The sequence below is a fragment of the Lepisma saccharinum genome, chromosome 14 (genome assembly GCF_977018435.1).
Source record: "Lepisma saccharinum chromosome 14, izLepSacc3.1, whole genome shotgun sequence".
Classification (NCBI taxonomy): Eukaryota; Metazoa; Arthropoda; class Insecta; order Zygentoma; family Lepismatidae; genus Lepisma; species Lepisma saccharinum.
The window spans coordinates 32,674,522-32,701,260 of record NC_139242.1 but is presented as its reverse complement, the minus strand read 5'-3'; the positions used below and the strand labels follow the sequence as shown (position 1 = coordinate 32,701,260).

General features: G+C 36.8%; 1 protein-coding gene across 1 annotated transcript; it reads right to left on the bottom strand.

Moving 5' to 3' along the window:
* Positions 1-1,040: 1,040 nt before the first annotated feature.
* On the bottom strand, positions 1,041-23,975 carry LOC145998465 (translational activator of cytochrome c oxidase 1). Its single transcript, XM_083134876.1, has 5 exons — positions 23,605-23,975; positions 18,310-18,422; positions 17,670-17,803; positions 13,667-13,835; positions 1,041-1,563 (listed from the first exon to the last, which is right to left on the bottom strand). Exons 1-5 carry the CDS (start codon positions 23,831-23,833, stop codon positions 1,363-1,365), a joined length of 846 nt encoding a protein of 281 aa, XP_082991002.1. The 5' UTR covers positions 23,834-23,975; the 3' UTR covers positions 1,041-1,362.
* Positions 23,976-26,739: the final 2,764 nt, after the last annotated feature.

Genomic DNA, 26,739 nt, shown 5'->3' with positions numbered 1-26,739 from the left:
GATGAAATAGATGAATGGACACTCACAAACATCCATGGCCAAGCTGGGATTCAAACCCAGGACCAACACTGTTATTATTATTATTAGTAGTATTAGTAGTAGTACACATTATTATCCTCGTAAATTATGCAAAAAGGGGGGAGAAGTTGGTGCTAAAGCATTTGTGTTCGAACAAATGATTTGAGTTATTTTTTCAACACATTCAATTTCACATTAATAATGGAAATCGAGCACACAAACTACTTTTGAGACAGAAAATGCTTGATAAATGCATTCCAAATATAATTCTTTTTTATATTAACATGTATAACTTTCATGCATGATGTATGTTTCACATCTATGAAACATGGAGTGACGTGGATACTAAATTGTGTACATATTGGAAGTTTCTTTAATACATATTATATACAATATATATTATTTACATACATTACACAACCAATTCATCCATCTCCTCACAATTAACCAACAGCAAAAATTACATAAATTGTCTCTCAAATGTGCATGCTCTCTATCCTCAAAACAATTGTTCATGTATTTGAAACAAAATCAATTAAGACAAGTCTTATTTCCCTGTCTGGTAATTTACAAAACAATACATTACAGAAAACAACCATATATTGAGAGTGAATCGAGCAAGAAAATTTTACAAAAGTATTTTTATTTGCATAAAATGTGAAGTTGTGGGTGGTAATTGCCCCCTGCAGGTTCACTTTGCTGTCAATGTTTGTCTCCCCTTGTTCCCCTACAACTCATTTCCGTCCAAGGTTGGGAGTGCAATGCTTCACTATGGTTGCGCCACTGTTTACAATTTCACATAATCAGACTCAAAATACATCTACAAACAAAAGTCACAGATGTTATGAGATGTACTAATCTACAAAAAATTGTTAATTGTCAAACTCAAATTTACCTATCAACCTCAAGATATCTTGCAATAATCTTTCATCTGTCAGATTGTTCTGGAAAGGACAGTAACAAAGTAAACGGATTGAGAGAATTGTTATAGTTTTCACACAGCCTTCGTTGCCTTCCTAGATAAAAATGAAACTTTGAAAAACTTGCCTCAGGGCATTTATAAATGCATGTATAATTTGAATAGGATTTGGATTAATAAAAGTTGTAATTTTTCACGTCTACGGAGAAAAATTCAAGTAGAATTCATACATCATTCCTGGAATTCAAGGAATTACCATTGAGTAGCCTCCCTGTGTTATGAAGACATGCATTGTTGCTCTTCGCAGTCAATCCACGAACTTCCACTATAACAGAACAGAACTTTGGAAGGACTGGAAGAAATACACTCTTGTACAAATACTTTCTAATTGTTTTCATTCTTGTACATTTTAACAAACTAAAACATTATGCAATATTGTCGTGCAATTTCACCACTTCACCATGGCTTTCAAATTTATCATACAATTGACTCACACTTTCAAGGTCACTGTCACTAAGCACAACCCTCCTATGGGGTAAATAGTCCACTTCTGCATACTTGATATTATATCCTAAGTCCTCCAATTTCTTTCTCACTCTCTGAAGGTATTTGGCATCACATAAGAACTGTAATAGAGGAGAATGGATATAGGGCACAAATATGTCAACATAAACTTCTTCGAAACAATCTGGAATGTAGTAGAAATATAAGTGATACATCAAAATTAAAGCTACCTAATACTGTAACACTTTTTAAAAATGTATACATCTCTACTCTAGCCAGTGTTTCAAATTTTACAGAATCTTGTTTACAGCCTCAAAAGTTGCTGAAATTAGAGTGAACGTTATGCAAAAAATGTTTGTCCGAGATTATGTTGGGTGTTCATCAGGTGAAAATATCATTGAAATTATGCAAAATTTTTACTAATTTTGCTGACAGCATTGTTGTGACAAATGGTACTATGATTAAACTATGATAAAATAATTATATCATGTACAATTATGACTATTTTAAAGCAAAAATGAAGTAGACTAATATACTATAGTTCCAAGATATTAATTCATTCCTATCTTCTTTCCTTCCTTCTTCCAGCATCTTTATTAATTCATTCCTATCTTCTTTCCTTCCTTCTTCCATCTTCTTTATTAATTCATTCCTATCTTCTTTCCTTCCTTCTTCCATTTCTGGAACCAACTACAAAGTACATCCATATTAAAACTAACACTACCCGATTTGCAATTCTTGCAAACCTCTGGATGTTGGCAAATTGGTGCATCCTAAATGAAAATACGTCTCTCATTTCCTACACTGAACTATTTAGTCCAAGGGCCTATCTTTATCATTACAACTACTCACTTTATCCATTAATTGTCTTGCTTTGGCTTTGCAATATTCTCCATCACTGCAAAAATCTTATGTAGTTACATTTGTGTGTATTCAGTCTTCGTAACACTAGAGAAATTTCTCATGATGTCACTATTTGCAATGAACTTCTTTGTCATACAATAATACAGCTATATTTATTCTTCTACAAAGTTCCACGTTCTGATATTTACGCACATTTCTTCATCGAAGCTCCCATGTCTCTGAAGTATGTGACTGACCCAAAGATGTTCATTTATTTCATTTATTATTTATTGTTTAATTTTGTGTTTAACATGCATTATGATATTTATGTTGTTATCAATTACTATTTTGTTATGTTCCAAAACGTTGTTGAATTAATAAGATGTATAAATAACTATTGATAATGTGAAATTGCGATGTATAAATTTCTATACATATTTTGAGCATAGCACCGAAAAACAAAACACAGTAGATCAATAAGTGAAAAATATATTGAAATTATATATAGTTACGTCCGAGTTTTCTTTGAATTTAACAAACTGTAAGTAGATTTGGATAAAGATAAATACTAGGATGTTTCGTTGAAGTGTGTGTGAAAGACTTGCTTCAATAATTTGGCGCCTACAGCCAGGATTGAAAAAAAAGGACAATCTTCTGCTGCGTGGTGAGAAGTTTGCACAATGGTAGTTATAGACTTTTAAAATTTTATTTTGTCTTCGAGTTTAAATTTGTTTAACATGTTGCGAAGGCAAAATTGGCGACCCTAAATATTTTATTTATGTTTATTATTATTCTGTGCAATCATGGCAGATAAATCTAAGGAAACGAAGCCTAGACATTCACGTAGGCTAAAATCTAATGTTGCATATGAAGGAACCTACTTAAATAGTAGTAATTCTCACGATGGTGATATTTGTGATGTACAGTCAGGTAAGATTGAAGGAGTGACGTGTTGTGATAAGCTCGATAATGACCTGAGGTATGTGCAATGTTTTGATTGCCGTTCGTGGTATCATATTTCATGTTTGAAGCTTTCCGTCACACATTGGACAATTTATTCCACCACTAAGGAAAAATACTGTTGTAACAAATGTGATTCCAGTTACGATCCTTACCAATTGCCGGTGTATTTGGAAAGTATAAATCCTAATTTAAATGACATACTAAACAGCATTAGAAGCATACAATTAGCTGTTGTAAGTTCTAATCAGGAACTTAAGACTCAGTTTGAACAGTCTAATCAGGAATTTAAACAGTCTAATCAAGAACTCAAACAGTCTAATCAGGAACTTAAGGCTCAGTTTGAACAGTCTAATCAGGAACTTAAGACTCAGTTTGAACAGTCTAATCAGGAACTTAAGACTCAGTTTGAACAGTCTAATCAGGAACTTAAGACTCAGTTTGAACAGTCTAATCAGGAATTTAAACAGTCTAATCAAGAACTCAACAGTCTAATCAGGAACTTAGATCAGAATTAAATCTGTCTAATGAAAATATTCAGGTTAAACTTGACGTTATATCTTTAAAACAAGCTGAATTATCTAGTGCACATACACAGTTATCTTCACAGCTTGATGTCAAATTTGAAGCTGTTAATCATGATATTAGTCATGTTAACAATCGGCTTAATATTTTAATGTCTGAATTTAAGGACAAAATAGATTCGGTTAGTACAGCGTGTTTACAATCAACTACACGTCTTGAATCTGTGTTTGATAATAAATGTCGTAATGTTGATGTCAAACTATCTGAATTTGAAAATGTGCAATTATCATTGAAAGAACACGTTCTTGATTATGACCAACGTTTAGATAATCTCAATTCAAATTGCAATGACTGCTCTGCTAATATAGTTGATCTTATATCTAGAGTCACTATTTTAGAAAGTAAAAGCGATGTTAATGCTGATGTACATAAGCATATTTCTCATTGTACAGAAAAGTTCCAACAGTTTAATTCCCATATTGAAGGTATAGAACAAAATATCAAAAAGCTTCAAACTGATGGCAAGGATTTAACAGTCAAAGATAATTATAACGATAATGATGAAGGTAGCGTAGCCCTTGCACATAATTCCTCTGCTCGTAATTCTGTTGTTACAAATAGTAATAGTAGAACAAAATCAATTGTTGTGGATAATACAGAATCTAATACATGTCGAAATGGAAGAACCCAGTGTGATATTGGACTCAGTACTTCGTCTAGTGATGTATCAGATGATTCTTCTAAGAAAGTTTCCGGTAAGAAGAATGTTACTAACACTCGTGCTCGTAAACATGTCCGTTGGAAGCACAAGTATAATAAATCTGTAAGATCTAGCTCTGACGAAACTTCCGTAAAGAAATTTCGAAGTGACGACGCAGAAGGTCTATTCCCAAAACGAGAGTTAGGTGCTGAGAAATATAACTACACTGATGCTTGCTATCAACTGTTTGGTACAAATGCACATCCTACTTCTAGTTCTGTGTTTACTAAGAATAATGACAATGTTAGTAATGTACCTAGTCTTACCATAAATACTGTCCCAAAGTTGTAAGTAAATAGACACAAAATGGTGAGAGATATTGTAATATCAGAATAACATGAGGTGCATGGATGCATTATGAACCAAAATCACAAATAATTATTCGAAATGGCCACCTTTAGCACTGACACACTTCTGAAGTCTTCGTGGCCACTCATCAATGGAATTACGCAACACATCAAGTGGAAACTCCGCAGCTGCCTTCTGAAGAGACCGCTTTAAACTGTCAATATTGGGATGTCTCTTCTTGCAAGCCATCTCTTGAAGCTTGGACCACAATTTGTAGTCCAAAGGGTTTAAGTCTGGACTGGCAGAGGGCCAATCTGACGTGGAAATGAAGTCAGGAACATTTGCCTCCAACCACTGCTGGGTGGTGAGTGCTTTGTGTGCTGGGGCTGAGTCCTGCTGGAAGCTCCAGTTCTCTCCATGGAAGATGGTGTCGGTAAGATTCTTGCATCGTTCTTCGAGCACTGTGTGCTGGTACACTTTGGCTGATGTTTTTACCCCTTTTTCACAGAAATGGAGCGTGCCCTCATAGCAAATGTTCCAGACTTCATTTCCACTTAAGATTGGCCTTCTGCAAGTCTGGACCTATACCCTTTGGACTACAAATTGTGGTCCAAGCTTCAGGAGATGGCTTGGAAGAACAGACATCCCAATATTGAAAGTTTAAAGCGGTCGGTCTCTTCTGAAGGCAGTTGCTCATTTTCCAGTCGATGTGTTGCGTAATTCAATTGATGCGTGGCCACGAAGACTTCAGAAGTGTGTCAGTGCTAAAGGTGGCCATTTCGAATAATTATTTGTGATTTTGGTTCATAATGCATCCATGCACCTCATGTTATTCTGATATTACAATATCTCTCACCATTTTGTGTCTATTTACTTACAACTTTGGGACAGTATTTATGGTAAGACTAGGTACATAATAATGCACATTGTCATCTGGATCAAAGCGTTAAGTCTCCTTGTATGTGGTGTGATTTTAACCCACAAATACCAGAACCTAACCCACAAAATGATTGTGTTAGTAATATTTATCGTGATGCAAGTGTATACCATGTTCAGTTTCGAACAATCACGATGATCATCAGTCGTCTGTAAATGGTTCTAGATTGCATAATTATGGTAACACAGGGTTAAACGGAGCAAATCATATTTGTTATAATCAGCCGTATAGTTCGAGGGGAAGAAGTGATCATCCTATAATTAGAAATACATGCAATGGAGAAGGAAATGCAAGAAGTGGACGTTTAAAATTAAGTGAATTATCTCTATTGCCTAAGTTCTCGGGAAAGATAGAGCAACAATCAGCGAGAGAATATATTGAACAGCTGGATAACATATTAAATGTTGTAGGAGTGCCAACAGATATGAAACTGCAAAGTATTCAACAATGCTTCATTGGGAGAGCTGGTTATTGGTTTCGGACTCATAAATATTATTTTAATTCTTTTGATCAGTTTGTACAAGAATTCATTAATCAGTTTGCTTCTTCGGAAGTTATCCAATCACAACTCTCCGTATTGAGGAATCACAAATACGATCCCAGTGTACATGGCAGTTTAGAGACTTTTGCTTTAAAAACTCACTCTAGTTATTGTAATTTGGTTGAAAATCCTCAAGATATAGATGTTGTGCAATTAATACTTAGCCAATTACCTGATAATATTGCCAATCACATTACTTGTCACGAAATTCGTTCAGTAGATCAACTGACTAGCATGTTAAGAAGATTAGATGTAATAAAATTTAGTAGAAAGGGTCTTGTTGTTCTTCCTAATGAAGACAACGAACGTGAAAATATTCCAAAGATTTTTAAGAACTCTGAACAAAATAGAGGCAAGTTAAATGTGCGGCAAGTTAACGTTTGACGTTCGAAGACCACTAGTGTTTGTACTCAGACTCCAACTAGTAGTGAGTTAGAAACCGATGCTGTTATCAATCAAGGTTACGAAAATAGGCTGGGAAACAATCTTCGAGGTCGATATTTCAACAATTTTAGGCGAACCTCGAATAATTATGGACATCATGGAAATTTTACTGCACGTAACAATTATAATAGCTTCAGATCTAGAAACGGAGGACAATTCCGAAATAATTACAGGCAAAATAATTCTCGTTCACCTACAGGACAATTTAATGATGAAAATTTGCTCAATCAATCGCGATTCTATTACATGAATGAAAATCGCAGTGCTAATAATAATACAAAACCATATCAGCGTTTTCCTGCAAATTCAAATTCATTACATTCTCAACCTGAAGCAGCAAGTTTGGTATCACAAATTAATTCTGATTCTACAAGAATGGCAAATCGTGAACAAAATACTTCGCGAATAGATCAAGTACAAGGATCGATACAGCAACAAATTCCTAACTCTGCATCTTTAAATTAGTTGCGCAGAAGGAAGTGCCTCAATCGCTCTGCTGTCCTGTTAAGAGGCAACGTTCAATTGATGATAGTGTTAGTGAAGAAGATCATATTAATGTTGTAAATAATGCGAGTTCATCTTTCAAAACGTTTGAAATAAACTTTCTGTTCGACGACGAACCCGACTGGACTTTTAATGAGGATGGTGTTCCTATTCCTGTAACGGAAGTTCCAATTATACATGGGCTCATGTGTAAATTACCTATTACTTGTATAATAGACTCTGGAAGTCAAGCAAATGTTTTAAATTACGAAGTTTGGTGCAAAATAACATCATTGATTGGTAATCTTAGATTAGACAAGGTTGAAGATATTAGATTGTCTGGATTTGTTGGAAGTAAAAAGTGCAAGATTGCTGGTTGCAAAACGATAAGCCTTCAAATTGATGATGAATATTTTCCTATGGAATTCTTTATTATAAAGGAACTTAACGCTGATGTTATTTTGGGAGTTCCATTCTTACGAAAGTATAAGGCTATAGTAGATCTCAGGTCACAGCACATAAGTTTAGTAAGTTCTTCAGGTAAGGAAATTTGTGCTTCATTAAATAATGAAGATTCTAATTTGTTACACTCTAAATGTGATGAATATTGTAGCTCTACGATTAAGAATGAACCTGAATCCGAAGCAAATAAATTGAAGTGTTGTGGATTGTTAAATTATGTGCCTGTATCAGATATCGAATACATACCTTCTAAGAGCGATATTTACAATAAAGTTTTTGAAATTAACGACATAAATGAGGTACAAAAACAAGATTTACTTTCACTTTTATGGAAGTATCATAACCAATTTTCCGATAGACCAAGACATGCAAATGTAGACGTATATAAGATACAATTGGACACAGAAATACCTGTATCTACTGCACCATATCCCATTCCGATTTCTAGAAGAAAACCTTTGGAAGAAGAACTTGCCAAATGGGAAAGTTGGGGCATAATTTACCAAGAATCTTCGCCATATTTAAATCCTTTGCACATAGTCCCGAAACAGGGGGTCTGTAGAGGCCAGTTGTGGATTTTAGGAATTTAAATAAGCATGTTATTAGTCCGCAAGTTAGAGTGGAGCCAATCAATGAAATGTTGCAACGCTTTTTGGGAGCGCACTATTTTTCTTCTATTGACTTATCTTGTGGATATTTTCAGATCCCGTTAAGTCCTGATTCATATATTTATACTGCTTTCTCATATCGTGGAAGGCAGTATCTCTTTCGATATCTTCCTTTTGGTATAAAATCTGCAGTTTCTGTTTTCCAAGACAGAATGAATAAGATATTCACAAGGGAATTTAATGATTATGTTGTTTGCTACTTGGATGACCTCTTGATCTTCAGTAAAACTTGGCAGGAACATTTACGGCATATAGAAGCTGTTATTCAGAAACTCAAGGAGGCTAATATGTCAATTAAGTTTTCGAAGTGCAAATTTTCATGTAAGGAAATTTCTTTTCTTGGCCATATAGTTTCTGGAAGCCAAATTAAAGTTGATCCAAGCAAGAATTCTGCAATAATAAATTTTCCGACACCTAATAACAAAAGAGCTCTTCGTAAATTCCTTGGCTTGGTCAACTGGAGACGAAAATTTATAAATAAATTTGCAGAAACTGCTCAGCCACTTTATGAACTTCTGAAATCTGATGTTCCTTGGATGTGGAAGGAATTGCATTCAAAGGCATTTGAGAAGTTACGTGAGTTAGTTATATCTCCCGAGGGTTTAGCACAACCTGATTTTTCAAAACCTTTCAACATAAATGTAGATGGCTCGAAGAAGGGGATCGGTGCGGTTTTATGGCAAAATGGCGACACTTCAGGAGAGGATCTCAAGATTATACAATATGCAAGTAGAGTACTTCGTGGTAATGAGGTGACTTACAGTACGCACGAGATCGAATGTTTGGCAATTCTTTTTGCTTTTGAAAAATTTTATATATATGTTGCTGGAACAAAAGTTCATTTGTATACTGAGCACAAATCATTATCATGGCTGGAGTCTGCGAAGTCATTAAATCAGAGACTAAACAGATGGTCCTTAAAACTACAAGGATTTGATTATTCCGTGCATCCTATACCTGGAACTTCTAACCAAGCTGCCGATACTCTTAGTAGGTATCCTGATTTATCTACAGGCGTTCCTCTCATCAATGAATTATACATTAATTATTTGAATTTAGATATTGTTGATGAAGACACAGTTGACTTTTGGAAGGAGAGTCAAAGACTGGATCAATGCTGTTCTGAAATTATATGGCATTTAAAGGAAGGCAATACTCCGAAAGGATCCAAAGAGATTTACACATTCCATGACGGTCTTCTGTTTCTCAAGCACTTTCCAGACGATAAGTGGAAACTGGTAGTTCCAAGGGAGTTGGTACCTAAAATTCTACATTGACTTCACGATAAGCAAGGACATTTTGGATATTTTAAGGTTCATAATAAATGCAAAGATTATTTTTATTGGCCAAAAATGAAAGATACTATTAAGGAATATCTCAGAAACTGCTTAACATGTGCAAAGACTAAGCAGGCAGTCTTAAAAATTGATAAAGAAATTTTGCATGTACATACTACAACCCCTCACAGTATGCTTTCTATAGACCTTATTGGACCTTTACCGAAATCACAAGGTTATAGCTTTATTATAACAATCGTGGACGTTATGTCGATATTTATAATGGCCTACCCTTTGAGAAAAGCTACAACCAAGGAAATTATAAATAAGTTCCAACTTCAATATTTTTATCACTATCCACTTTCTAAAGTAATTTTGTCTGACAATGGATCTCAATTTCGATCAGCTGAGTGGAAGAGTTTTGTAGAATCGAATGGAATAAAACATGTTACAACATCAGGGTATTCACCTTTCGCCAACCCAATTGAGCGATACAATAAGGAAATAATCAGGCTACTAAGACTATACACAAAGGATAATCATCAGCAGTGGTTTAAACACTTAAGTGTAATTATTGGACTTTTAAACAGTTCGGTATCTGAGGTTACAGGATTTACGCCGAATGAATTGTTTCTTCATGATAATGTCAAGAATACAGTATTTCATCAAATTAATTGGCCATCTGAACTGGAGAACGTGACATGGCAGAATAAATGTCTAATGGCAAAAACAAGAATGAAGAAAAGGGCTATAACCAAAACGAAGAAAGAGGATGGAAGGAGTATCACAATCACAGTCAACGATATTGTTCTTGTTAAAAACCACGAGAAGAGCAGCTTCCTTAATAAGAAAATTCACAAATTTCTGGATTTATGGTTAGGTCCTTACTTAGTTAAAAATATTAAGAACAATTATGTGGAACTTATGTCTCTAGATGGGAAGAAATCTGTAAATAAGCAAAATTTGTCTAATGTAAAGAAGTTTAATTGTTCAGCCGACAGGAAAACAGAGTTGCTTAAATTTGCTTAAATAATTCTTGAATGTAGTTAAGTTAAGGTAACTACGGACACTTCTACAATGAAAAATGTTGGATATTTGCATAGTCAATAATATTGTTTATTCATTTAATGTACTGAATTCATGCAACTAAAACAAAATGAAGAATATGTCAGTCAAGTTTGATTCACGGAGTTCATAGTGAACTGAATTAATATTGTTTGAAAAAAAAAGTAATTTATGATGTAATTTAAAAATGCAATGTTCACAAGTTTGTAACTAAATGTAAAATTTTCGATATTTACAGAACTTAAATAAGTCAAAAATTTTCACCCGGAAGGGGTGCGTATTGTGACTGACCCAAAGATGTTCATTTATTTCATTTATTATTTATTGTTTAATTTTGTGTTTAACATGCATTATAATATTTATGTAGTTATCAATTACTATTTTGTTATGTTCCAAAACGTTGTTGAATTAATAAGATGTATAAATAACTATTGATAATGTGAAATTGCGATGTATAAATTTCTATACATATTTTGAGCATAGCAACGAAAAACAAAACACAGTAGATCAATAAGTGAAAAATATATTGAAATTATATATAGTTACGTCAGAGTTTTCTTTGAATTTAACAAACTGTAAGTAGATTTGGATAAAGATAAATACTAGGATGTTTCGTTGAAGTGTGTGTGAAAGACTTGCTTCAAGTACTTTACACTGTTTCCATTTCAAAGTATCAATATTGGTGGAAATCGGTAAAGTCTATCAGTATAGCGAACTGGTATAGGGCCAAAATTGTATCAGCTCACAATGGCATGACAAGGTGGGAGGGGAAGGGGGGGTGGGTGGCAGGAGTAAAAATCCTTTCCATTTGTCCCAGTATTTTATTAAAAAAAAGAGAAGAATATCAAAGGCTTAAATATAAAGGTGAGCATTATGCGAAGTACACAACAACTGAGAACAATTTAATATGGAAATATTGCAAGGACTTCTCCATGACGGACACAAGTACAGAAAGTATAAAGTTACACTGCTTGCATTTGCAGCTGGTGGCTGGGAAACAGAGAATCAGCAATCAGTAGAATTTTCTTCCGACTATCGGGCATTTTCGAGTCGTAAGACACCGAAATATGTCTCCTTCATAAAAATTATAGCTGCGATATTACAAAGGCTGTTGCAGAGAAGGTGAGACTAATTCCTGTATAGGAAAACAGCAACCTCCAATGGCTAGCAAATGTACTATAGCTCGACCACAAGGAAAAAAACCTTCCCTCAAAAGCGTTCGCGCATCTTCCCTGCCGTTATCGGTGCTCGGTGCAGTGTTGCCAGGTCAGACTTAAAAAAATCGGGAGATTGTTCCTTTGGAAACCAGAAGATCTGCTACAAAATCCGATGATCTAAAAGTAGCGGATGAACGACCTTCTGGTGGCGGCATAGGCGTGCACACTGGGGGGGGGGGGGGGGGGGGCAAGGGGATGTCTGAAGATTTTTTCCAGCGAGGGGGAAACAATATATTTTTATCAGGCGGGTAAACGAGGCATATTACCCCGTAATAATGTTGCCCTCTCAGAAAACACTACCTGAGTTTGAAATTATCACGTTCCTACATCCCTATTATAATAATGGATGTAAATTACTGCAACTGAAATCAACTCATACATCTGAAATAATAGGTACTTTTACGTCAACATTCATTTTCCAGAAGGGGAGGGGGTGGCGACCATCCTTGCACTTCCTTCTGGACGTCCATGCCGATATATTGATTGATTGATTTAGTTTATTTTACTTCGCGTTTTGTGCCTCTTGGCTAATTTGCGAAGATGGGGATGAGTGATGAAATGATGAAATGGATGAAAATTACATTCACAAACAACCATACCCAACCGGGATTCGAACCCGGGACCCTTGGCGTCACAGCGCGATGTGCTAACCACTCGGCCACAGGGTCGGGCCCGATATATAATTTTGTAGAAAATTAAGTATAGAATAGTATATTAAGGATAGAATATTAAGTATTTTCAAGCAACTACGGGGGAGGGGGTGCATTATTTCCTTTGTAATTTAACTATGCCGCTTCGTTCTCTAGCAAATTTCTTGTTATTAACACTCACATGCTTTATTCGTCAGTTATGCTGCCTCTATGTTGCTGCATTTAATATATAATAGTTACACACACACACACATACATGTATAAAATAATTTGCCCACGCTACGAAGTCAGTGTTTCTACCTAGTAAGGCAAGGACGTTTCATTCTGTTTGTGTTACTCCATCCATTTCATCAGTTTTTCATTCATCCATATTGACGTACTTACCCGTAGAGGCACAAAAGCGACGTAAAATAACTAAAATAGAAATAGATTTTCGGATGGGATAAAATACAACCATCTAAAAATAGTAATAGTAATAGAATAATAATAATGTCCTAGCACAATTGAGTATCGTTTGGCATAATTTCACAGTTCAAACCACTTTTCATGGCTGAGTGGTGTTCCACTCTACCTCTCCCCTCCATGTTCAAGTAAGATGAGCAGAAAATGTGTTTTTGAGCAAGCCGTTGGAGGTTCCATACCAATAGTTTATTAAGGAAATCTCCCGAGAAATCAATAGGTCTGGCAACACTAACGTGAGCCGGGCTGAAGTCTCCTTCTCGCTGTCTTTTTCCCCCACCCGCCAGCGCGATGGGGTCTGCGCAGGTTTCTTTCCTTGTGGTTCCACTATAGAGTGAAAATCTGGTTCATTAGCTGCCGATTGAGACCAAAATGAGCGCAATAGGTCAAAAAGTCGTGACTGCGTAGCAGTTAAAAAACAAGCATGTACATGGACCCCTCCAAGAATCATTAAATTTGTACAATTTGTTCCATTTGTACAATTTCACAATGCACATATTTCATACGCTGAAAGTGATAAAAAAAGCACCAGCAATTGCCATCTTTCTCTAATTCAAAAAGATTCTCTTAGAGTTTAATGTATCCAATCTTTTTAACAGTTACCCTCTAAGACACTAAGACACTACTCGGGAGCAAATTGTCCTACCTGAAATATTTTCTGTTCATCAGAATCTTCTACTTCGTGAACGTCTTCTGCATCAGCCTCTATTGCATGCTCTAACGCATGTTCTATTGTTGCATTTTCAGCTGGTACCACATTGATTACTCCTTTGTGATCAAACAGATGCATCGCGCCTCCATCAGCAAATTTGCCACTAGAATTAAACATGTTAAACATATAAACCACAACAATTAAATGACTTACTGCACCGAAACAGTGCATCATGCCAGTTTCATACTGATTAGCTTCTGAAAGAATTACACAAAATTACAAGAGTAAAACAAAGAAAAAAAGAAAAACATATGACTGGAAAATTTTTTTCAGGTTTTCAAAATACAGTGTAACCCCAAATTTACATTCCTGCATTATACATTCCATCTTCACGGTGCCAATGCAACAAAATGTACAATTCTCCCAGATTTTATATTTTAAGTATTTTTACATTAGTCCTCCGAAAAACATAAAATTGAGATTCCACTGAACATTCTTTTTAGTCTTGAATAAATTGTACAAATGGAAGCTGAGACAAAAACTTTAACGTTATTTAATCATAACCGTCATATGAGAACCAGAGGAACGTAAATGCGGCTTTCAGTTTTGTTTAAACAAACTCCTCTGAATAGCTCTATTTGGAGTAAGATTGACATACAGAAGGTTGATCTGTCTATATGTGCCCGAATTTAAACCTTCACCCCTGCTCACAGAATCTACCGATCTGAATGATTCAAACAGCAGAAGAAAGCCAAAGGCCTCTAGTATCGTGCCAAGTTCGTGTGTGTGTGGTGTGTGCACCATGGCTCCCAAAGTGAACCGATTTTGGGAAGGCTACGTCGTAGCACTTTTCCACCCTAAGTTTTCGGTGACACAAATTCAAAAACAGTACGGGGAAAATGGATGTGCATTGGGGTTAATGACCATCAAGAACATAATTAATCGACATAAACACCACGATGTTCCAGCACTTCGTTCACCCACAAAGGGGAGTAGAAAGCGACCCTGTACTGCGGTGACTCCACCTTTAGCTCGGAAGTTGCACCGAAGGGCCCTACAGGAAAACCCTCCTACGCAACGTGTGATGGCAAGACGAGTGCACGTGGCACAGTCAACTGTGACAAATTAAAGCTCCGGATGGTGTTTAAAAGTCGTGGACACTTCCTCACTGCAGCCCATCGGAGGGAGAGAGAGACTCACAGCAGGCGCCTCTACGAACGCCATCTATCCTGGGAAAAGCGGAAGTCTGTTGCCACACTCGATGAAGCATGGACTTATCTATATGATTGTGGCAAAATTCGAGCCGTAACGTACACCCCACGAGGCGCAAAAACCCGTCCTGACTTCATCCATTGGTGTAAAGCAAGTTTCGCGAAGAGATTTCTGGTTGTCGCGGGATGCTGCTATGACGGCAAGATACATCTCGTTCGACACAGAGATTTCTGCAACAAATGGCGGCAGACACCGGCATCCAGGCTATTCCCTTCCAGGACATACCAGTGAAGTCACCTGATGCCAGTTCCGTGGATTTTTATGGGTTTGGCCTATTGAAAAGAGCACTTGCATCTCATCGTGTCACCACTGTCCGTGGCCTCTGGAAATCCTGCCAGGAGGAGTGGCTCAAGATTCCCATTCCTGTACTTCAACGGAGCCTCCTACAATGGAACTTATGGTGCAGGGCTATTGCCAGGACCCGTGGTGCTCACATCGAGGGCAACCGCTGGTGGTCCCGTGGTTTTTCCTAAAGTAGGTGGGACGTCAAAATCGGACACACATAGACGGATCAACCTTCTGTATATCCACTTCTAATCCTTAGTGGTAAGGTGGAGTCTCGTATCCCCAATTTACTGACTATTTTTGAAAGCCAGACGAATTCTTAAGCAGGGCTCGAAAAATCCCGGCCGCCAAGTCGACTAAAAATTTCAGCTTAGCGACTGTGATCTTTTGCTGTAATATTGTCAGTTTTTTTTTTAAGTTTGCTTGTACGAAATTTTGAAGATTCTAAGTTCAAATTGCAGTACGGCGTAAGTTAGCAAATGTTTTTTTTTTTATCAACATATTTAGCAACTGATTTTTTTATCAATGTTGTGAACATTCCATAGAATCAGTAACAATTTCTTACTCTTTGTCCTCCAACCCCATTCCCACTTTCTCACATGATTTAGCGATGTTTTGAATACGGTGATGCTCAGCTTCTTATAGACTGAATGATTTTTGATTGATTTCCTTTATTTTTACTTTGCTTTTTGTGCCACTTTTGGCTAATTTGCGATGATGGGGATAAGTGATGATATGATGAATAAACACTCACAAACATCCATGTCCAGTCCAGAATTCAAAACCCGGACCCCCGGCATTGTAGCGTGATGTGATAACCACTCCGCCACGGGGGCCGGCTCAGCTTCTTATAGTAGGAACAATTGCTAGTAGGTGGTTTCCTGGCACCTAGCTCTGAAGAAGATTTTTCAAGCACTCTTAAGAATACATTATTTCCTCTTTCCTGTAAATTTGATAAATTGAAGTTATGTCCCTCTAGTTCTCAAACGACGAAACATGGTTAATATTTAACTTTTTGCATATATAAACACTACATCAATGCTATTTCATTTTCATTAAATTTTCCCATGCATGTTTCTTTAGGAACGGACTTTTATGTATGCTGGTTCAGAGGTTGTCAGCAGCTTGTTTCAATTCTAGGAACTCATATTGCATAAACAGAGATATTGTGATGGACGATTTGCTTGGTAACACTTATGCATCCCTCTACTATTGCATATAATGCACTGTTTACAATTTTGTCCCAACTACATTTAATTCCCTTTTTAACACAAATAATATCCTTGTTACAGAGGCCAGATTATCAAGTGCAATTTTATTTAGGTTTTACCAGTTAACCAGACTCGGTTGGATTTTATTTACTGATCCCCGCCGATACTTGATCGTTCACGGTATTGTACTGCATTCACTTGTACTTGTTTCGAGAATCCCACCCTCGAGTGTGTGCTACACTCAAGCGCATACAATGGAATATCATTTTAATGTGATAATAATTGTACACACATGTGTAAAATATCCACATTGGTAGATTCAGTCCACAATCATCCATTTCATTTCCATATATCACTGTGTATTGGTAAGACAGACAAAACCTCATTTTAATGGGATATGATGACTGTTCACTTAAGTTTCAATTTCAGTGTCTCTTTTACTTCACAATTCATATTTGAGGGCCCACTAGCACAGACAAATGACAGTTACACGTGCACTACTGGGCTCCAATTGTATACTGTTTGTTTTTCCTGTTCGAGCATTATTTGCTTGACCACAGAAGGTCTTGCTTCTGTACGTCCATGCAACCTATTTGCTACTCAAGGGAAATCCTCTTCCGGCAGGACTCTAGAGGGTATGTAAAAATGTTGCAGAACACTTTTATACAGTCTAATTATCCTAGAAGTTGTGCAAAATTTAAAGTTTCAATAGATTTGGTACAAATATTATGCAAAAAAAAAAAAAAAAAAAAAAATGGAATTTGTCATTATATAACAGGTATTTTTATGTTCTTATGTCGTTTTTTAATATCTTAATTGAAATGAAATACTTGCCCACTAATATTAATCAACATTTTTAACAACCTTTAATTGTTACAATTTCAAACATCACTTTTGGTATCGGTGGTACTATGAAGCCAGAGACACTGGGTTCAAAATATGGGGAAGACATGTTTTGCTACATCATCTGTGTCAATAACTCTTCATTGATCCTCTTTGCGGCAATGAGCCTTTGTTCTCACTTTTGTATTTGTTCTTTTTGTGTCTTCTTTATTGTTTCTTCCTGTTTGTTATTTATACAAACATTCAGTATGTAGTATATGTATCCATTGGGGTTAGGTGGCAGAACAGTCACAGGCTGAACCTAGCCCTTTTATAAAGGAAAATTGAAATTGAAATGAGGTGGGAAAGTGACATAAAATAGCCAAAATAAGAAAAGATATTAGTACCTTAATTTCTTCAACATACTAGTTAGCTCATTTTTGGTTTTTGCCACGTTTTCAGTTAGAATATCAACAAGGATTATGGAACCTCCCGGGCCTTTTATTTCTAGGACATATGGTTTTGCAGCAGTTTTTGCATTCTGAAAAGAGAATATTTAGAATAACATGACTGTCAATTGCACAGTCTAATTGTAGAAAAACAAAACAAGTGACATGCAAATTATCAGAAGAAAACATGTATGAGCATGAATATGTGTGTGTGTACACAGGGGCACACACAACACTATCTGAAATTAGATACATTTAAAATAAAGTTGCAAAAAAGTTGTATTTTTTAATGGATTTCTTCCCCAACAAAATAAGATTTTTTTTTAAAAAAATTTTTACTTTCTTTTGCCAATTGCACCTAACCCATTTAACTTAGAGTTACAGTTAAAATTTCATACAGTCAGTCTACAAAGGATGATCAAATGTGCCACTGATCAGCTACATGGGAATACTTATAATTTACTACTCATAACAAACAAACAAACAAAAAAAAATGCTTATCATTCATGTTTTGAAAGCATTGCACTGCAAAAACTTCAACCACATAAAATATACAGGCACATGGGATTCTTTTGGTAAGTTCACTTTTGTTACTGACCTGTGCATTTTTCAATGTGTTCTGTATTGTGGCAGCTGGCATGTTTTGCTTTTTGGCTTGGTCTACGACTTGTGCTAATTGTGAATTCTTTTGAGGATCTGCACTTCCACCTTCTGAAAAAAGGAAAACAATATCTATTTATTTGCACTTTTTTACACTCTTACACTGGGCGTATTCAATAAATGTTAAAAAAGGTTGATTTGTATGGACCACATGTGTAAGCCATTTAACCCGGGAGAGGTCGTGCAGGTCACCATGACCCGCACCTAAGTTTTCTTTCTTTACAATTCCGTTAGGGTCCGCAATAAGCGATTGGTGCTTGTAGTAGCTTCCTACCTTCTGTTGTTCTTTAACCCCCTGCAGACAATCTTTAGGTTGCGTGCAGGTGTCGGCAGGAAAGGGTGTGTGTGGGTCACAGTGACCCGCAGCGACCGTTAACGTTTGCGCAAATAGTCAATGCTCAGTTTGTTGCAGTAGCGTGGCATTGTTGCATCGTGCATTGTTTGAATTTCGGTGTGATGGATCCAAAAGCTATAGATCGAATTCGTCGTATGCTGAACGAAGTGGTGTCAGAAGACGAAGAAGGCCAAGAGTTAGAGTGACAAGAGCGATATTGGAAGTGACATTGACAGGAAAGAAGAAAACAGAGATAAGGTCTCGTCTGGAAATTCCAAATCTCAGCAGAAAACTGAGAACTGACATCCTTGAACTTTTGAAAGACCATGTTCAACCCTCTCTTAGTGATGACCAGGAACAAGGAACTTCAAGTAAAAGTAAAAGAAAATGTGGAAAATGTCCGAGAACTGGCAATAAGACTTCCCAATGCTGCCCCCTTTGTCAGGTGCCAATCTGTGGGAAACATGAAAAAATCACCTGTGATGACTGTTTGGAAAGAAGCAAATTATAAGGTATTTCACATGAAAATGTACTGTACATATTTAATGATTGTATTACTATTCAAAAAATTGTAATTCTTTGTTTTTTTCTAAAGCTCTTTAGTGATTACTTGAGACAATCACAGAAATGTTACAATTATTCAATATGTAATTCCAAATAACATTAGAAATAAAAAACTCAGGAAACAAATTTATATATATATATATATATATTTATTTATATTTATTAATTTGTCAAATAGGTTAAAAAATAATATCCGAAGAACAAAACAAAGAAAAATATTTACAAGTTAAAAATAGAAAAGTTTATAATTGCGGGTCACAGTGATCCACCGCGACCGCATTAAGTTGTGAAATGGGCGCGACCTCTCCCGAGTTAAAAATCTCCACTATAGTAACATAATAATAATATTGAACCTTTGATTATTGCACACGAAAAGTATAAAAGTAGGATGAATTTGATTAAAGTTAATTGTAGACTGTAATTATAAACGGAATGCAGTTACAATATGCCAATCTCTTCCATTTTACACAGAGATTTCGACAGGACTAGAAATGGGAATTTTCATGAAAAAAAACACTTTACACTCATTACCATGTCGTCGTCTATTTTCTGTCTCTGATTACAACGAGATGGAATGGGAAGGTTCCATATTCACAAACAGGAACACTGATCCCTGGATTTTGATATTTTGGTAAAAAAAAAAAAAAAAAAGGGTTCTTACTTGTGTCTAGGGAACATGCAGGAAATACTTTGGCACCCATGATACTCTGTACCTGCACTACAAAGTAAACAATTTTGCATGGTTTATGAAAGTTTCCTGTTGGTTTTAGCTCGCGGAGATGTATTATGGTGAAGTAAAGTATGTCTGTTACATTGGCTTGAAACAGTCCAGCCCAAAGGTTTCGCGCAAGTGAATATAGCACCCAATATGACAATAATAATAATAATAAAAAAAAAACGGCAGAGATAATGATCCTACCACTTCATGAACACAACACATTAATGATGGAAATCAATAAATTTACAATAAATATATTAAAATGTAGGTAACGGTTTCAATTGCTTTATGATTCTTTTTTTCTACTTCTCCTAGCAGGAAGACTAATTATCGTAGAATTTGAACCTTCCTTAAAGTAATGAGCACTGTTTGGATTTCGAAAAAAGTTATTTATGTTGAAAAAACAACTTAAAAATTACCTTACGCAAGCATGACCACTTCCTACGGACAATGTATTTTCTGTTGACAAGCGACTGTAAGTATCATACACTAGTGGGAATTAATGTAGAAGTAAATCGGAACCTTAGTAGAATGCATTTAGGGACTTTATTTTAATGCTAAGAGAACTAAACCTTGCCTGCCTAACCTAACTATGAAAGCATACATTGAACAAAATCTTAAGTAATCACGAAAACTTAGCAGTATGTGTTAACAGAAGTAAACTGAAATCAAAGCATGATAAATTGCATCGGCCAAAACGTATCCTAAAATAAGCAAATCAAATCTGGAAGACTGAAAACTTATGAAACTATGGTTAGGAGTGTTAAGTTTGGAGGGTGTTATCATTATGCTTTTTTTTTTCAATTTTTTTCAAGCTATTTGATTGATTGATTCAATTGCTTTATTTTACATCGCTTCTTGTGCCACTTTTGGCTAATTTGCAAAGATAAGGATGAGTGATGATATGATGAAATTGATGAATGGACACTCGCAACCATCCATGCCCAGGTCAGGATTCGAACCCGGGACCCCTGGCATCGTAGCATGATGTGCTAACCACTCTGCCACAGGGGCAGGATTTTAAAGCTATTTGAGTGTGCATACAACTGGTTTTTACTAATAAAAACTGTGAAAGTAGTCACAGATAGAAGGCCTCTTACTTATGTAGGCCATACTTTGGGATCAAATATCTTGGTTATTTCTGCACCTTGAAACATACTTTGGTATAATTTAACAATACAGGGAATTTCTCCAATTTGTTTGAATTTTCGGTTACTTACTAATTTGGGTCTCCTAATCACGAATCTGCACTTAAAATTTGGCGCTCACGTATAAATTTGGCGCTTATTTGGGGGCAGGTGAATCGGCCACTTTCTAACATGCCCTTAACAGGGAGTCTATAGATATAGGCGGGAAGCCGGAGCGGAGCGAAGCGGAGCGGAGGCGGGGCCGCGATAGCGGTTGGGGGCGGTAGGTCGATTACCCCAGGGGCGGAGCCCGGAACCGGCGGGAAATTCGGAAATCGAGGGTGTGGAAATAAGAACTTAATTTCGATTATTTTGCTATTTCCACGTGTGAGCGCCAAATTTTGACTGCAGATTCGTGATTAGGGGGCCAAAATTAGTGAGTATGCCGAATTTCAAACAAAATGGAGAAATTCCCTGTATTGTAAAATCGCTCCCATACTTTATACTACCGGTACTTAAAACATTGAAATCACTCAATTAAAATTTGAATTTGACATAATTCTTGCGGGGGAACAGTTGGTCAAGGGCCCCAGGCACCCTGTACTTTTGAGCAGTTTTTTTTTTTCCAGCGATGAAATTACACATACACAGGTTTGACAGGTTGTGAATCTTTCTCTAAAAATCATCAGATTAAATGTTAAGTATCCCCGAAACGTCTGAAATTCCTATATTTTCTTCTTTTTCACATTGGTACTTACGTATTCTGCATTCCTAAGGATTGTTGAAGGTGCCATTTCGTTTTTTTCACGCAAATAATCACAATTTTCGAAATATCGAGTAATTCTTGTTTGTTTGTTTTCACTTGCGATACATGCAATATGGCGGAGATATCTTGACTAGTGTTGTCGATGATCAGTGGTTATGCAGTGTTGCAACTTCTTCATCGAAAAATACCTACTTTCATGCTACTGATTTTGTATTTTTTTTTTCCAGGTTCGAAAACCCCACGAACCATTCATAAATAGCCCCACGAACCATGCATGGATAGCCTCACGAACCATTCATAAATAGCCCCACGAACCATGCATGGCAAGGTTAGGTTAGGCAAACATAGTTAAAATTGTAATGTTCTTGGAGAACAACGGTGTGGTTGGAAACGCTTACCGGGAGTTACATCATCGAACGCATGCAACATTTGATTCACGTAGTGGAAGGACATAGAGGACAAGCTTTCGTGGGTAAAACTATCAAAGCCGGGAATCGGATTGCTTCAAATTTACAGGATAAAGTACTTACGGAATTGAGTTTCTGTGTAATTTCGGAATGTCGTAGAAGTGTTTTCTCGCATTTTACAATGTATTTGGCCACTAAATCATGTATTTTTCTATAATCATGTCCGTCTGATGCACGAAAGCTGTTGCTTGAATTTCCATCCATGTACTTGAACCGGATGTTGCGAGCATCTGATGACGTAATCCCCAGTAAGTGTTTCCAAACACACAGTTTTTTCACTATATTGCCCAAAGCGAGAAAAAAACGAACAATAATTACTCGATATGTCGACAATAGATAATAATTTTGTTAAAAAAAGCGAAATCCCTTGTTAAACAATCTTTCGCAATGCAGAATAACTAAGTACGAATGTTAACAATTACAGAATAAAGGAGTTACAGACAATTCCCAGCTTTGATAGTCTTACCTTACCACCATCAGTTTCTCATTATACATAATATGATGGTCATGTCAGTTAAGATTAAGTGCCATAAAAGTCAAAATTCCCAGTATCATTTGCTTTTCCGGATTCCAAACACTTCTGCCATCGGTAACACTTTACTATACCGGAGACGGATTTCTTCAAATTTACAGGAGAAAGTACTTACGCAAATCATTTTCTGTAGCGTTGTTGATGTAGTTTTGATCCATTTTAATGCAAATGCATGTGGTTTTCTACGAAAATCTATTCCCGACGCGCTATTGCTGCTGCCGCCATTTGCTTTCTGCACGTCATCGAGAAAAACCGATGTTGTCCGTGTATGCTAAATCGAACGAAAGGAGTGCTAATGGAACCTAACCTAACAGGTCTAACCTAACCTAGTAGACATACCTCGTTCCCGTGATGGTTTGTGGGGCTATCGTGAATTTTTGGGCTAACGTCAATGGTTTAATAATTACTCTTTATGTCAAAAATTCAACTTTTTTGGTGAAAAAATTTCGTGAAATGTTCTTAATTTTTTTAAAAAATTTAGGTATTTTTCGTTAGAAATTCATTATTTCACCTAAAGAAATGTTCCGCAATGCAGAATAGTACGTTAGCAATGTATAAAATTGCGAAATAAATCATTGATAGGTGTCTCCGGTATAGTCAAGTAGTACCCTGCTATCATCTTAGAAACCGGGATTTTTTTCTTTAAAGTTGGCAAGACTAAATATGAATGTTCTATTAAAATTACATAATTTTACACAAAAAAAACAAACATAAGTGAACCTCACCTTGAATAGCGACCCGCATGAACCTTATTAGTCTTTCAAAGAGTTTCGATTTCTGGGCATCTTTTTGTGCTTTTGTATGCTTTATATTTGCCCACTTACTATGACCTGCCATATCCCTACGGAAAAGGAACGGTCCCTTTGGGAACTGAACAAACAAGTCTGCATTTGGCGACGATCTCATTACCCACAAAGACACTAAGCATCTCTTTCTTATTATATTTAATAACATTCTGAAGATTGTATGTGAAACCGAAGTCGTCGTAAACACTCAAACATATGATTTACAAGGAAGCCGCCATGATTTATTCTACACCTCGTGAAGGGTACGGTAAAGAAGCTCGTGAATTTCCTCTCACTTTCGGAAGGTTGTCTCGCGGTGCAAACGTCGCGAGCTGTTGAATGGGGGTCTCCCTTATCGAACAACGCGAGGCAACCTTGTGTTCTGACGTCAGACAAGGGATGTCTACGTTGTTATGTTAGATCTCTTAGGTTTGGTTCTCTTAGCATAAATACACTGCAAATGTATTATTTATGCTAATAGAACTAAACCTATCAAGCTTAACCCAACAACTTAGTCATTTAGTCTAACACTGATAATATCATAGAGGAGTTATGCTAAGACTCATGATCTGCATTAACAAATATTCCACTTCTGAAGCGAAGTAAATGTACAGAGTGATCACAAAGTCCCATTACCCCCTATGTATTACATAGATGTTAGTGAGCACAAAGTCCCATTTACCCCCTATGTATTACATAGATGTTAATGAATTGTTGTTTCTTATTGTTGCAGGATCTGCATCTAAATCATGGCTGATGAGTCCACTTACACCATGGAGGAACGGATCGTCATGAGCACGTGGGCTCACGAACGACCCCATACAGGAAAATCAATGAGAGATATTCAGCATGATTTTACTGTAAGGTTTCAGAAACCTTCCCCACCAAAACCAACAATTTTACGGTGGGAGAAAAAGCTCTTTGCAACTGGTTGCATAAAAGAAAAACCCCGCCCAGGACGACCATCAACACGACTGGAAACGTGTGTGGAGGCTGCAGCGTCTGTCGAACGTTCGCCAAAAAAGTCCATTCGTAAGCGGTCACAGAAATTTGGGAGTTCCATACTCGACATTACAAAAACATATGAAGAAGGATTTGAAGTTAAAGGCATTTAAATCTTTCTTTGTAAACTAATTGAGTGATAATGACATGCAAAAACGTCATCAGGCTTGTGGGCGAATGCTCGATGTCTTTACAACTTTTCCTTCAAGGGGTTAAGTGTTTTTCTCGGAAGAGTGTGCGATATATCGCAGTGCAAAAGCGAGAAACATTTATTTCTGGAGTAAAGAAAACCCACATTTTTATGAAGAACTTGAACACAACCCACCACATGTCATGATCTGGGCTGCAATGTCTGCAACCCACTTGGTGGGTCCATATTTCTTTGACGGTGCTGTGAATCAAATGTCGTTTCTCACCATGTCACGTGATCTGCAAGAACAAGGACTGCGCGGTCGTGTATGGTTCCAGCAAGATGGAGCACCAGCCCATTATGCTATTGCCGTGAGGGAATATCTCAATGAGGTATTTCCTGATACATGGATTGGACGTGGTTCTGTCCATTTGCCTGCGCCTTTGGGGTGGCCACCCCGAAGTCCTGATCTGTCATCTTGCGACAATGCATTATGGGGGTTCATTAAACAGAAGATTTCTGCCACACGTTACGAGACAGTTGACGAACTTAAGGATGCTGTTCGACGTGCATTTACTGCCAATACGCCAGCAATGTTGAGGAGAATCATACTCTGTTATGAAAACGATGGTGTACACACAGACACTCTGGACTAAATCATAACGAATAGTCACACTACCTCCGAGTTGTCCTCTGCCATGATCTCACATTAATACAATGCGACCATCTATGACGATGTGGACACGTCATGTAGGGGGTAATGGGACTTTGTGATCACTCTGTAGATAAATATATTCATATTTTCGTCATTTTTACTGATCTCCACACCAGATGTCACTGGCTGGCGTATTATACAGGTGGCTAATATAATTTACTCTCGTAATTAAAATCTACCACCGATAGACAAAGGTGTCGGTGTCGTTCAAGGGGGGACTAATGGGGTTAAGCTCTCCACCCGCATGGATCCCTATTTTATTCAGAAACTAGAACGTTTGATACTCGTAAATATGAAAAATATGACACAAGTTAGGAGACAGAATTATATTTTGTCGCTTGTGGTCGTATGACCCGCTTACCAGTGGCGTACCCAAGGGGTAATGGGAGTCATAACCGCCCGTTAGCTCAGTATTCCTAAAAAACGAACGTCAAAAGCAGGGGAAGGTGGCAAAATGAGGACTGACTGCTAAAACAAGTGTACTTAACCCCCCTTTTTGAGATTCCTGGGAACGCCACTGCTGCTTACATAGTCTTGTTACAAAAAAAGTGTACCGTGTTTCATTCCCAGAATACGTTGATATACGTTTAATAGAGGTCTAATTATTCTTTTTGTAGTTCACGGTTGTTACAAGCATTTAAACATGTTTTATGATATAACGTTTCGGGAGAACACACGCTACCTTAATTATGCATTTATTTGTAGTTCGATCAATGTCTCAGTTATAACTACACGATAAATTTAACAAAAGTACAAAAATAGAAAGTTAAAAAACAGTCGTAACTAACAACTTTCAGTTGTGCACCCCTACTCGTTTTCTTAAAAGAAATGCCTTCCTCTCTAAAATATTAATTCACGCCTACGTTTACTGTATATTTGATGCATGCAAATATGCAAATACATACGTGTAATTTGAATCAATGTAAAAACTGATACGAAAGGTTAAGGCAACAGACAAGCTGTAAAAAATTATATATGAAAATACATGAGTTTTAAGAAGTGGGCCATACCTCGCTAACAAGTCTATGATATCGATGTCCCCTGCAAGGACGGCGCTACAGGGGGCTAGGGGGAGCTGAAGCCCCCCCCCGGTAGCCCCCCTAGATTTTCGTAGCACGGTAGACGCATTTCAACAGAAAACTTAAAAAGTAAAATTTCCATTTTCCATTATGAAACTTCCATTGGGGCAAGTACAATGTTCAAGTACATTTTGTAGTTCCGTTAAATC

Excerpts from the sequence above, each read along its gene's own strand:
- LOC145998465 (XM_083134876.1), bottom strand. The coding sequence starts at position 23,833 with ATGTTATTAAATATAATAAGAAAGAGATGCTTAGTGTCTTTGTGGGTA. Across the intron at positions 18,423-23,604 it reads CATGCGGGTCGCTATTCAAG|AAGGTGGAAGTGCAGATCCT; the intron begins GTGAGGTTCACT and ends TCCTTTTTTCAG. Across the intron at positions 13,836-17,669 it reads AGTATGTTGAAGAAATTAAG|TGGCAAATTTGCTGATGGAG; the intron begins GTACTAATATCT and ends GTTTAATTCTAG.